General features: G+C 35.0%; 3 protein-coding genes across 10 annotated transcripts; 2 read left to right on the plus strand and 1 right to left on the minus strand.

The window, feature by feature from the left end:
- The first annotated feature begins 1,272 nt into the window (after positions 1-1,272).
- Pbp49 (proximal sequence element A Pbp49) lies at positions 1,273-4,244 on the plus strand. Of its 5 annotated transcripts, XR_004490148.2 has the most exons (7): positions 1,398-1,896; positions 1,964-2,150; positions 2,224-2,493; positions 2,565-2,809; positions 2,874-3,067; positions 3,558-3,811; positions 4,082-4,244. XR_004490148.2 is itself a non-coding variant. In XM_076524921.1 (6 exons), exons 2-6 carry the CDS (start codon positions 1,863-1,865, stop codon positions 3,136-3,138), a joined length of 996 nt encoding a protein of 331 aa, XP_076381036.1. In that variant the 5' UTR covers positions 1,273-1,390; positions 1,745-1,862; the 3' UTR covers positions 3,139-3,212. The 5 variants fall into 5 exon arrangements, 4 of the variants coding, with proteins under 4 accessions (XP_076381036.1, XP_076381035.1, XP_076381037.1 ...); XM_076524921.1 differs by lacking the exons at positions 3,558-3,811; positions 4,082-4,244 and adding an exon at positions 1,273-1,390 and having other exon boundaries at positions 1,745-1,896; positions 1,969-2,150; positions 2,874-3,212; XM_076524920.1 differs by lacking the exons at positions 3,558-3,811; positions 4,082-4,244 and adding an exon at positions 1,274-1,390 and having other exon boundaries at positions 1,745-1,896; positions 2,874-3,212.
- On the minus strand, positions 3,155-7,444 carry LOC117219983 (protein O-mannosyl-transferase TMTC4). Of its 4 annotated transcripts, none has more exons than XM_033469565.2 (11): positions 6,989-7,431; positions 6,688-6,913; positions 6,433-6,616; positions 6,183-6,362; positions 5,637-6,097; positions 5,189-5,569; positions 5,008-5,115; positions 4,750-4,891; positions 4,572-4,686; positions 4,333-4,515; positions 3,155-3,334 (listed from the first exon to the last, which is right to left on the minus strand). In XM_033469565.2, exons 1-11 carry the CDS (start codon positions 7,032-7,034, stop codon positions 3,198-3,200), a joined length of 2,163 nt encoding a protein of 720 aa, XP_033325456.2. In that variant the 5' UTR covers positions 7,035-7,431; the 3' UTR covers positions 3,155-3,197. The 4 variants fall into 4 exon arrangements, with proteins under 4 accessions (XP_033325456.2, XP_033325457.2, XP_076381034.1 ...); XM_033469566.2 differs by having other exon boundaries at positions 7,004-7,428; XM_076524919.1 differs by having other exon boundaries at positions 7,188-7,426.
- Positions 7,445-7,997: 553 nt separating this feature from the next.
- pigeon (gamma-secretase activating protein pigeon) lies at positions 7,998-12,832 on the plus strand. The gene is made up of 10 exons (XM_033469569.2): positions 7,998-8,485; positions 8,600-8,736; positions 8,800-9,109; positions 9,181-9,443; positions 9,526-10,676; positions 10,842-11,183; positions 11,291-11,505; positions 11,576-11,779; positions 11,858-11,929; positions 11,999-12,832. The coding sequence occupies exons 1-10, from the start codon at positions 8,428-8,430 to the stop codon at positions 12,067-12,069; spliced, it is 2,823 nt and encodes a 940-aa protein (XP_033325460.1). The 5' UTR covers positions 7,998-8,427; the 3' UTR covers positions 12,070-12,832.
- The last annotated feature ends 801 nt before the right edge of the window (positions 12,833-13,633 follow it).

Genomic DNA, 13,633 nt, shown 5'->3' on the forward strand with positions numbered 1-13,633 from the left:
AGGAACAGCTCGCGATCCTCTCGCAGAGGAACTCGAAGAGGGCTGCAAGTGGTCGAACCAACCAATCCATAGACTCGGTCACATCGACACATCGCGCACACTTCTCTGCGCACTTCTAGCGTGAGTCTTCGTCCTCGCCTCCTAGGCCATGGATGCTAAGAGCGTGTGCGTGGGTGTACACTTTGTACTTTTACACTGCGCACGCTCGACCAAGCGCGGCTGACAATCACGATACGCACCAGGGGGGAAAACTGGCCACGCTTAAGAGGCGGAGCCCTGCGGTCGCACGGACCATTGGCGAGAGCACCGCTCCGTGAGCCACCGTAGTTTACGCCTCTTCATTGCGTCCTCGTGCCATGCGATCACTGTCTTATTCTACTGTCGTTGGCTGCACACTTTTGCCATCCGCCAGTGCTGAGTTAGCAGTAAAACGAACTTTATATTTTTCTAGAATTAATTGTTCTACTATGGCCGACTTCGTTTGCGGTTTCCTAGCAATCGGCTAGTGTTACTTGAATATTTAAGATACATCATTAATGTACGAAAAATAATTAATCGACAGCAATGTGACATACACTTGCTCTTGACGATAGGAGAAAATATCTGAAAGAAACATCATTTAGCTTGGAAAGTGTACAAACTTTTAAAATTGTAGTTTTCGGTATTTCAAGGTATTCGATGCTTTTTTCGACGCGACTACACATTTTTATCATAGTTATACAATAGCCAAGGTCGAGACCCGTTCAATGAACTATGACACTATGACCTTCGTTAGACCTTGAGTATAGAAAATTCAAAAGTAGAGTAAATGTATATTAAAAAAACCTAGAAGTTTTATATGCTACCTCTTGCACATATTTTTAATATTTACATATTGAGTAAGAAATTTGAACAATTATGGACCAGCGTTGTTGTTGTGTCATTTTCGAACAAGAAAAAGAAATGACAACAACAACACGCGGTGTTCTCATGCGCTCGTCCATCCAAGTTTGTATTTAACCGCGAGAACCTTGTGTATAAAAAAGATGCGTGTATCAAAAATTTGTGGTTTTACAAAATATTCTGTGAACAGAGAAACATTCAGGAGATTCTACTAGATCTATATCGTGTCCAAAAAAATTTTAGTTATTGATGCAAATATCAAGAAAGATTGATACTTGCCGTTTTTGTCATAAGATACAATGTAAAATCCAGCAAGAATCAATTGCTATTTGAACGATAGTGGCGCCTCTTGTGGCGAATAAATAAAACTCCAATCAATCTCTCTGCAGCGCCAATTAGTAAATGGCGAAACGCTCAAACTGCTAGCCAAATGATACCGATGCAGTAATTACACCAGCGATAGTAGCACCTTTTTTGATGAAATCTCGGAACTTCGTTCGGAAAGAAGGTACAGTGCTAATTAGCCTAGTGCAGTTTGAGCATTTTGTTATTTACTAATTGGCGCTACAAGAACGCTGAATAAAGCTCCAGTTTTTCCACAAGAGATGCAACTATTATCCAAACAGTAGTTGCAAGTAGTTGATTCTTGATTCTTGCCGGATATTTATTGCATACCTTATACAAACACGGCAAATTCTTAAATTAATAACAATAATTCCATCCTGTAATAACGGTGTGACAGTTGTCACATTGTTTGACAGTTCTATAGAATTGCCATTTTATAAGTTAATGTTAGTGTAACTCTATAACAACAACAATGGACGATGTATACAAACTTTACAACAGCAATTCTTCTCCGAAGGTGCAATTGAAAGAATATTTTGATGAGTATCTTAACGTGATAGGGTCGACCGAAAATGTTATACCGTTGAAACAGAATAACTCTAATTTGATGACCCTAATGGGAGTTCAGCTTGCAGATGAAGAAATGTCTATGTTGGCTAGTTACTGCAGGTATTCTTTCTAATTAGATAAAACATTTTGAAATGTTTGAAATGTAAAATACTTATTTTGTTATTAGTATAGACAACTTGACAGTTGAAGGGGAGATGCCAAAATTTAATGATAATAGGAAATTGAGGAAAAAAGAGACATTTGACCCTCAAGAACCACCAGATATAAACTTGCAAACCATTCAAAATCTGAAGAAAAGATTGAAACAAGGAAACAAACAGTCTTTTTACAAGTATCAAAGTGAAATATTTATAGTAAATGTCTATCTGAAGTAATACTTACATATCTACAAGCATTCCATAGTGTAATTATTTTATTTTGTTTCAGCACTACGATAAAGATAAAGAAAAAGGTCATAGAACTGTTATTCCTGGACAAGATATTTTGGTCTTTGTCAGGACTTATCATCCTTTTGCTCAACGAACTAAGAATCTTACAAAACAATGTGCTTCCACACTGAGACTGAATAGTATTATAGCAGTACTGGGTTCTCAAACACTTGCTGATTTGCGTGACAAAATATCTTGCGTATCTGATTATACTATTTCTAAAGAATGCAGCGAAGATTTAAAGAATGCAATAGGACCAATGGCAAAAGTAAATCATATTTTCATCTATGCTAAACGTTTGCAATCATATTTATAGTTAACTCTTATTTGTTATTTTAGGATGTGTATAAATCTGGTTTCTTCTTTATAGAGGACACTTTTTATAATGATACTAGATGTCCTGAAAATATTGATTACAGCAAAGTAATCATTGAGTGGACACAAAGGCGGCCAAGTTTGGGACCTTTCAAAACTGCCAAGATGGAGGAGTGTAGAATAGATTCCTTGCTTTTGAGATTTGGTTTTCCATGGGTTTATAAGCACCAAGGCGGATGTGAACATTTAATTGTGTTCAGTGATGCGAGGTAATTTTATTGAATTTATAATCATTATAGGAATTCATTAATTTAGTTAGTTATTTGTTTTCAGACTAATCAATAATGATGATAGTTTGCATGAATTCGCATATCCACAAATCGTGAGACTAAGACCTTTATCTTCTAAATATTGTATGATATGTGGTGCTTTCATTGCACAGTGGATTACTTTGGACCATGAAAGGATACCACATAATCCCTGCTACTTCTGTAATCATTGTTTTAAATCGTACAATTACATCAACGGTAAAAAAGTTGGGGATTTTAATGCATTTGCATACCCGCGTAATATCGAACACACGAAAGGAGAAATATAAATATTAAAGAGTAGTGTCATTTTCACAACATGTAATCTACTTTCCTATTATAATATACATTATTTTATTGATGATTTCAAAGTGTACAATTTTCTCAAATTGTTTTTAACGCTATTGAATTCTGGTTTAATTTCTAATGCTTTTTTGTACATATATTCTGCCTCGTCTAATTTATTCCATCGATGATACAGTACACCTGCAATTATAAAATTTAATTTCACGCTCAAAAGTAAACCTTGTACAATTTAAGAGGTCATGCTTAGTCAGAGATCTTGAAAGAATCAGTTTTTGAGTCTAGTCAATTTTCAGTTTAGCATGTAATTTAGTTTATTAGTGCGAAAAAATGGAAACAATTTTTTAATTCAAAAACCGCTAAAAATGGTGAGAGGAGTGTCAGTACATCAGCGAAAAAATTGCAGGAAGACATTACTGTGCCGCAAGATAGTTCTGTGAAATATAGAATTGTCAGTTTCTTACAATTTTTGTAATAATTTCAACACTTGTGAAGTGTAAAGTGTGTGACGGAGAAATAAAATTTCAAACTAACAATGCACATGGACTTGTGGATTGTTGTGCTTTGTGCTTTCTGAAACATATGCTGACAAATAAATGTTTTAGAGGCTAGTACTCCAGCAGAAGATGGCCAATATAAGCCAGGAATTGATGATTCCATGTGAGTAAAAAATAAACATTTATGAGTAAACATAAGTTGAAACTTTAAACGCGTTTTTCTCGATACGAAATTTTTACTGCCTTTTGTACATGCAAAAAATTTGTTCTTCAACGAAGGATTTTTTTTTATTAAAAAGATTTATTTTTCATAAAAAAATCAAAACTCACTTTGAACGCCTGCCATCATATCAAAGATCAATATTTTAAAAACTTCGTTCAAGGACAAATTTAGATTATCAGCTAAAGAAATATTTTTCGCATATGATTTCAGATAACTGTGGACCCAGTGAAGCTGACCACTGCTAAATGTTTTTTTGGAAAGCCCTCGGGAAAATTGCCATAACTTACACACTTTTGCATATTTTTCAATAAAAAAATACAATTAGTAATAAAAAGCTTGATTTTTCAAATAAAGGAACATTGGCTGAAAAGGATGCTAAAATTTTTTTTTAAATTCCCAAAGAACACCAATTTTTTTAACTCCTAACTGAGCATGACTACTTAATTGAAACTAAAATTTACCCAAGTTCGTATAAAACATCGAATTCGTAGGATCTTTTGATATCGCTTTTTTGAAATACACTTCTGCTTCTACGAAATTTCCAACTTTGCCCAGTATGTTAGCAATATTAAAATGAATTGAAGCGTCGTCAGGTAAAAAGTCAAGAGCTCGATAGGCTATATTAAGTGCATCATTGCGTTTACCTAAAATAAAAATTATTATATTAAACGTTAACACGATATTTTCTATTTTCGCGTACCCAAATCATCGAGAAGCAATATCATGTTTGTCCACGCTCTTCTATGGTTCTTTCTCTGCTTTGTAGCAGATTCCCAAGCTTTTAGCGCTTTGTCATAATTTTTTTGTTCCAGATACTGTAATTAACAAAGTTTGATATAATGTGTCAATTTTATAAATCGATAGTAAGCATTACTGACCAAAACACCTAAATTATAAAGACAATCTGGATATTTCGATCTATGTGACAGTGCCATTAAATAACTTCTCTCAGATTCATTGTACTTCTTTAGAGCTGATAGAACAATACCTAAATTCATCCACACTGTAGCAAAGTCATCCCTAAAACTCACAACTTAGTCATATTACTTTTTAAAATGGAAAGTTCCAAGCATAATTACATTTACTCTTCCATTCTGCACATTGCATCTTAAATAGTCGGTTGTAAACAGACTTACTGCAGCTCTATAGCCCGTCTAAATAAACTCTCTGCTTCTATACACTTTCCCTGATCTTTGAGCAAGTTACCAAGATTATTCATTGCTTGAGCATAGTTGGGATTCAATCTATTAAAAAGATCATTAAAAGCAAATTAATCAACGTGAATATACCTTCTAAATGTTTCTTATCTTTTTATACCTTAGTGCTTCTTTGTATTCGTACAACGCTAATGTAGTATTCCCGGCGTCTGCAGCATTTTTAGCAATATTATAGTGAACTTTTGCATTTAGCGGGCAAACATGCAACGCTGATCTAAAGAGCACAGTTTCAGTTTTCCACTGCTCACTTCTCAACCAAGATCTCGCGAAGAACAATGAAATCAAAACTACGTAAGCTAATAGAATATATTGCACAGAAACACGACTACAAAGTTTTTGTAATCCTATAACAAATAGGAGACAATAGCCAGCAGATGGAATGTATAGAGTTCTTTCTGCTAAGACAAAACCGACATTAAAAAATATGTTGCTAGCTGGGAGAAATGGAATAATCAGTATTGCTAGTCCCATAATCAAGGATCTAAAATAAGAAAAAGATTTATTTATATGAGTTTCGTATCTGTAACACCTTTGACTAATGTTATTACCTTAAAAACATGTCTTCACGGTGAATAAAGATACATGTAATCATTGTACCAAGTATCAACCAAAAAATAATTACAATGAGTATCCTACTGTCGTACCCAGTAATCAAAGATACACAACCCATGGACCAGTCAAAGCATAACCATTCTGGACATATCAGCAGCCATGCATTTAAAGAATAAATATAACTATAATTCAGTAGCCTTAAAAATGTATTGTCCATGAATGAAGCAGGATTATCCACAGGTTGAAAAGTTGGTGTTTTGAATCCCATAACACTAAATCTTAGAACCATAAGTAACAAACCAGATATAAAAAGTATAAAAAGTCTAGTTATGAACTTCTGCTTTAACTTGATGAATTCTTTTGCCTCTGCGTAAGAAAGCTTTGTCTTCATCAATCTAATTACATCAGACGGGAATACTTTGTTTACTATTACGAGGTCATAAGTACTGCAAATTCCCTGTAAGTAATTTCAATTAATTCTAATATGGACACAAAATGTAGAGATGCATGCACCTATAATAAAAATGTTTTATCTCTCTTACAATTGCAGTTATACCAGTCTCTTTGCACAACATTGCAACTGCAATGGATGCAATGCAACCACACATGTTGCACCATCTGTAGAATAGTCTGCTTGCATTGATCGAGTGATAATATAACAGGATGGACAGCCACATAAATAGAGCACATAACAATTCTGCTCTACCTACAATGCCTGAAACCTAAATATAAAAAGAAAAAATATCAACTTACTATATATGTGCATAATATAATTTTAATGATACAACATACAGCTTCTGCATGTACTGGATGAACAGCAAACAATGCTGTTGCATAAAATGCAGTAGTCATTTCTTTTGAACCCAAAATTACAAGAAATACAGCCAGTAAAAGGATACAGACAATTGTATGTAGAATAATGTTGATTAGATGATAATCTTGGGCAACCAGACCATTACGAAACCAAAAATGTAATCTAACAACAATGTAAAATAATAAATGTTAAAACATAAATATACTGTTTTTCGTTTTATACAAAAGTCTTACCTGAAAGTTAATATTGTCAGAGGTCTATAGGATCTATGACTTTGTTTGTTAGTTAATTTAGCCCCCCAGAAATCATTTTCAAATATATTCTTGATAGACGTGCTCTGTACATCTTCATTGTTGACAATTGCTTCAGTGTCATCAAATACGAAATCACCATTATAACTGTTAGCAAAGCACAGGGACAATACGATAATTATAAAGAAAGAAAGTCGCAGTGGAACAGCTGAAAACATAAAATTATTAGTCGACGCATTAATTTTGTACGTAACACCAATCAGTTGCAACTAAAATTAATTACACATTGCGGATTTACCGGGTAATTCGGAGTTGGTCTTAGATAACATAATTTTATTTCTAGTAAACAATACAATCGAATGTTTACGTGGGGGGCTTTTACATGTTTTATATCGTAACGATCAGCCGAACACGTGATACATTTAATTTACAGTTATAAGTTAGACATTTAAACAATTCATTGTTACAATGCATACACATACAGTAGTTTCTTAATTCAAGAGCTTTTTCTTCTCCCGATTCAAGAACCTTTCTATCCCCAAACGAACCCGGCGGATTCTATGTGTATATCCACACGGACGAGAAATCTAGGCTGCTCTACCGTGTTTACGGTCTCACTCTTTTTGCGCATCCGTACGCCTGGCGCTCCATCTGAAACACGCAGCGCGATATTCGACTTGTATCGTTCGCAAATTCTCTGGCAAATGTAGTCGAGAATCCTACGAGGCGAAAAGTACAAGTCGAATATCGCGCCGCGTGTTTCAAATGGTGCGCCAGACGTACGGATACACACGGTATGTAGTTGTGTTGCTGTGCTGCTTGCACACTCGCTATTTTCTCTTTTTGTCATTGACTATTGAGACAGCACTGTTCAGCTGTGAATCGTCAGCCAATAAGAGCACAGCAATTCGCTGCATTCTCACAATTCAAAAACCTCGCTGCCCCCGGATATGGTTCTTGAATTGAGAGATTATTGCATATATTTACAATATGATAGAAAAAACAGTTTCTTTTCATTTCTAGAGAGGGTGCAAATGCAAAGGGTGTAAAATTGTGCCGCCTGTTGTGAAGAGAGAGCAAAGTTTAGTTCGAAGTCTCTACAATGCCAGTTAGGATAGTGGCAGAACTCTCAAACTGTTAGCCAAGATCGACTGCCGCTAATTTGGCTAACAGTCTCAGGATTTTGCCATTTAGTAATTGGCGCTGTACAGACTCTGATTGGAGCTTCATTTATTCGCCACAAGAGACTCCACTATCGCCCAGACAGCAATTGATTTTTGCCGGATTTTACATTGCAATATCATCGCAAAGGAGGCAGGAAATAAACGTAATTCAAAAATTGAGAATGTCACTCGGTAATAATAATTATGAAGGAGAAAGAAAGACAAAGAAAAATAAAATAGACCACAAAAATGTTAGTCAATGAATATAGTGATGGAACGAAATACATAATTACAATTTCCTTCATCTTTTCCTACTTCTTCAACTAACGACTCTCTCATCAGATTCAGTACATACATAGGCGGTATACTCTGGAGGACATCTATTTTAATTGTCGGTTTTATGGTGGTGGGTAGCCATAACAGTAGCAGACGATATGTCAGATAATGTCAAAATCACGTAAAATTTATGCTTATTGACAAATTGACAACGATTGACTATTGTTACTGAAGAAACACATTGCAAGGTTACTAGTTGCTGATCAAGAGTCAGCCAATAGATATGGTAGAAAATCTCGCTGCGAAGTTATGCTTACTTTTGCCGGAAAAAGCCCAGTCAGGTACACATCATGATTTCATAATTTTTCTAAAGTTACAAACAGTTGATGGATACATTGTTTTTTGCGTACATTATAACTGAAATATGCTCTGTAACACGAAAGATTAATTTATAGCGGAACAATGGAAATTGTTAGGCCAAGAAAAAGATGGGTCTCTGTTGGTTGGATGGACAGAGGAAATAATAGAGAACGACATATCTGCATCATATACTGTTGTAGGCCATTACGACCGGATTAACGATAAGTTACAGGTGTGTTACCAGTATACAAACTTTGTTTGTCCATTTGAAATTACTTACGTTTATGTGACATAGGTATTACATCGATTTGGTGAAATATTAAATATAGTTCAAGCAACAATAAATCAGAGCCGGACTGTTTTTGGATATGTGACTAAACAGAAAATTTGTACAGACTTGAGTGTAGAACCTGCAATAGAAACGCAAGAGAATATATCAGCTGATACAGAAACATATGAAGCATATATTGCTGAATTACAAGAAGATAATGTAAAAATTCATAATTTAAATGCTAAAAGGACCAAGCAAGTACGCATACAATTTTTATACAGAGAAAAGGATGATGGACATATGGACAAATTTTTGTTATTAATTCATCAAGAATGTAAGCTTTTTATTAATTGCAATGGAGTGTTTTCTACTGATTAATGTAACATAAACCTTACAATTGTGCAGGTATCACAATATATACCATATTATTTGATGCATCAGAATCAAACTTTCGTACGATGAAAGAATTAAAATCAGAATCATTGGTAAAAGCTTTTATTTGGGCTCAATGGGACATGATGAATCAGGTTTTATATCATATACATCATCGACGAATCCCGGTGAGCGTCGTTTCGGAAAACGAAGAAGAGAAACAGAATAAATCTACTCGAAGTAATCCAACGCTCAGCGGACTACAGTTTCACGATGATTTGCCACATGAAACAGTGGTAAATAATTCGTTCCAAAGTCATATGAAACTCACGATATTTTAAAACAAACTTAAACTTAAGCATATTTCTTGTTTTTCAGTTAAACATCCCATTGAATCTACCTCAATTGTCAACTTCATCCAACTGTGGAACATACGAGGACGACGTTATACCTCTGAGAGTTCACGATTGTTCGTTAGATCTTATTGTGGTCTCTGATTCGAAAGGAATGGTCTGTGTTTGCCACCATTATTTGTATCGTCCGGTAAAGCCGCAACAGCATGTACTTAACTCACTGAACGAATCTAATACAGTGCACTTCGCATATTCTGTAACGCTTCTTCACCACAGCTGTGTGATTCATTGTGTTATACCAGGCATACCGTGGTCACGGGCTAAACTTATACGACCGACGTTTGCGATCTATGAACATCATCACATGATTGTTCTGGTGCAAGGTTTGTTTACTCACCTGCTCGAGATCGGAACGAATCACGAACCCTGTTGTCACATACTGTGTGGCCCGTTAACTTCTATCACGTCGCGTTCCTCTTACTTGGTACCGTTACTTGAATTTGAAAAACATAACAAAGGAGGCAAAAAGAAATACGATTCGGCTACCTTTGAAGGAAGCAACGCGATTACTTGTCCTAATACGAGCATACTAACAATAGATCTACCTACACTAGACTTGGTACAACTAACAATCCCTTCTGACTTCCTTGTTGAAGTATTTCGTAAAGAATCGTCAGTGGAAGTGCGTTTGGGAATACTCCATTACTTTCTCTGCCACAGAAATGATATGGACATTATTTCGGAGTTAATGTGCTCGATCGCTGAAAAACCAAGGTCATTGGAAATAGTACGGTACATGCAAGAAATTCTTATCGGTGGTTCGTACGCTCTAGTACAAAAAAATTTGCTAGCCGATGCTGTACCTTTATTATCGTTGCTACCAGTCACAACTATGGAAGAATACACAAGTTTTGAGATCAAAGTGAATGATTTGAGTATAACATTGAGTCACGAAAAACTCTGGAACACATCGGTAATGTTGCTTTCACCCCAACAACGACTAATCCCTTATCGTAGCGACTTGTGGACTAGACTATGGGATCAACTGAGCAAAAATAATGGGGACAAAACAAGATTCAAGCCAAGCAAAGTTGCAGAGAAATTGTTAGTTTCTTTAGCGTGTTATCAACCCGAAGCACTGTCTAGATCCAGTACTCCAATGTCTCCGAGCGGAGGGTAACGCTATTTTTCGTGTTTAATGTTGATTAACAATACTCGATTTGCATGTTCTACGTTTATCACTACTATAATTTAATTCAATTGTTTATACGAATCTTATAGAAGAAGAAATTGTAAAGAATGGATTAAATATGTAATCGACTGGAATTATTAATGTCGCAGATTGGTTGTGGCTACCGTGTCACTCGGCGAGCTGACAGGTGGCCGCAGCAATAAACTATTGGATTCAAGTTTGCCATTCAACGAGACCGAAAGTTGTACAGCGTCGAAGCAGGAGCACGTCGTATCCGTGAATCTAAGAGAATTGTCGATGTATTTACTGAAACATGGTACGCAGACGTCCGTAATACATGTCCAAGGGTCCTGTACACCGCTACATGTTCATGCTATGGCAACTAGACACGTGGCAGCGCAACTGGAAGCATCCAGAGCTCTTTGCCAAATGTTGTGTAGAGCTGCGAACGTTGATCCTCGACTTGAACCAGAGCGTGGTTTTATATTAGTGTAAGATGAGACGCAATGATAAATTAATATATATGTGATATATATTATATAATATATATTAATATAAATGTATTAATATATAATAATGATAAATTAATTACTTTTAGCGATCAATTGGACGAAGCAAGGCGATGGTTGTTGTTCTTACTATTAGAGCGTTACAGGTGCGCGATAGAAGGTATAGCGTTTCCCGCACCACAAGGATTCACGTCATTTTTCACTTATCTTGGATACAGAACTCTAAAGTATTCGATGTTCTTGCAATATATTCAACGATCAGTATTCGAGTTGCAAGTGGATGTTACTAAAATCATCATGGCTGGTATAATATTCGCTTTTATATTTGGATATGTTTGCTTATGATTTATTCACGACAATTTTTCATTCTATAGATATTAGCGACACAAAAGAGAACGCTGTTCGTAAGCTAACATTGTTATCTTTGCTACCAAGATCACGAGCTAAGAGATTGTTGAATCAATGGTTGCATCCAGTGAGCTTTATGATAAGAGCTCGAGAGCACGCTGCGAATATATTGTCTGGTGAATTGAGTCAAAATCGAGGTAGAACGTCACAGCATAGAAATCATCATAATGGTAACGACAAATTATTGAAACAAGAAAAAGAAATATAGACAATTGTGTATTTATATACACGAAATAAATTTGTTGTAGGTTTAGCTGCATTTCCCTCTGCAGATCGTTTATCTCCACTAGATACCTTCCTCGATTTACTTACAGCAAAAGGTATGAATTTATACATCGGTCTGTTTTGTGTTTTTTACACGTTAAATTATGAAATATATTTCTTTACAGCTAGTTTAGCCGAATTAGATTTTGGATTACTTATAGAAGCTACGGTTACATCTACGGAAGATTTTTTATAGATAACTGTATTTTAGTCGAATTTTAACTATAATGAACCGCAGCAATTACACCTAAAACCTTTTTTTACAATCAAAAATAGTAGTACAATTAATGTTTTAAACGTATCAAGTGCCATTGCTATTTTCCAAAATATCCAATCTTCTTAACCGTATTTTTAAATGTGTAGGTATTCCACTCTTAAGAATTCTAAACACTAGACGTTTTTCATAATTTTAAAATAACTTTGTACATGATCGAAAACCGCAGACTCCTTTTATACCACTGCTCTAGAATAGTCATAATCTATAGCAAATCAGCTTTCCAATGTTTTAAATGCGTTTAAATTTTCTAATGAATTGTATCTTATATTTTATTGTACATTTAACAGAGCGGTATTCTTGTTTCTATTATTCTTGTATTAACGCTACTATTACATTGTTATAGTTTTGTATGAATGTTGTTAACTCTTCAATGAGATAGTTATTTATCATAATGTTGTATATTTACCTATATCGATATTAATCGAAGATAATTTTAATAATTTTACGTGCAATATTTGTGTAACTAGACAAATTTTAAGTTGTTTCAATTTTTGTCGGATTTTCATCGAAGTCGTCATGACGCTCAGAGTATTCAGATTCCAGACTTCTTTCATTTGTACCTTACTTCGCCTTTGCAAAAACATAAATATCTCGTTAACAAAAATACATATCAGGAGATATGTACAAAAATGCAGCAGTATTAATCTTTCTGTAAATGTGAATATAAATGATTAAATAACAATTGCGTTTTTTAATATTCCCCTCTTTTGTATTGTAAATCTTCTTGAATTCAAAACTAGGTATTATAAGCACGAAATTAGTATTCATATTACCATTTCTTAAACAACATTTCCATAAGTGGAAATGGATTTAATAGAGATATTATAAACAACACCTAAATCATGCTCGGGAATTAGTTGCCTTTCGCGACCGATTTTTGAAAGCGCCGCCATCTGTCCCCCATTGTGCGTCTCGCTCCCTGCGGCGGCATAGCTTCAGGTGCGTGCCACATGAATTACGTATGGCACATCAGGGCGACATTCTCAAAGTTTTCGCCATCGTTTTAAAATCCCCCAAAAAACTGCCAGATTTACAATGGACGGAATTCGTGCGCATGCTTTACAAAATGAAATCATATTTTCAAATGAAAGCCAAATTCGTTGGCATAAACCTGTATTACAGTTCAGCATTAATACGTTAAGTGTTACGTATTTTACTATGGTAAAAAGATTTATAGCGATATTTAAAGTGTCGATATTTATTAACAACAAATTTTGAAATCAACTATGTCTGAAATACTAATAAAAATATGCTTTAAATTTAAGACGATGCAATTTACATTTCATTTCTCGAAAATTAAATAATAATTCATCATAATTGAACTTTCAAACTTCTGAAAGATTTTACATACATAATCACTTTTACAAGTGGAACGCGCAAAACTGTTTGCGAATGGTAATCCATTCATAATTTCAGGCTTTCCGATATTCAAAACAGAACGAAATAGTTGTCTGAGCATTAAATTCACGAACTTTTTCGTCTA

This window comes from Megalopta genalis, chromosome 10 (assembly GCF_051020955.1).
Source record: "Megalopta genalis isolate 19385.01 chromosome 10, iyMegGena1_principal, whole genome shotgun sequence".
Classification (NCBI taxonomy): domain Eukaryota; kingdom Metazoa; phylum Arthropoda; class Insecta; order Hymenoptera; family Halictidae; genus Megalopta; species Megalopta genalis.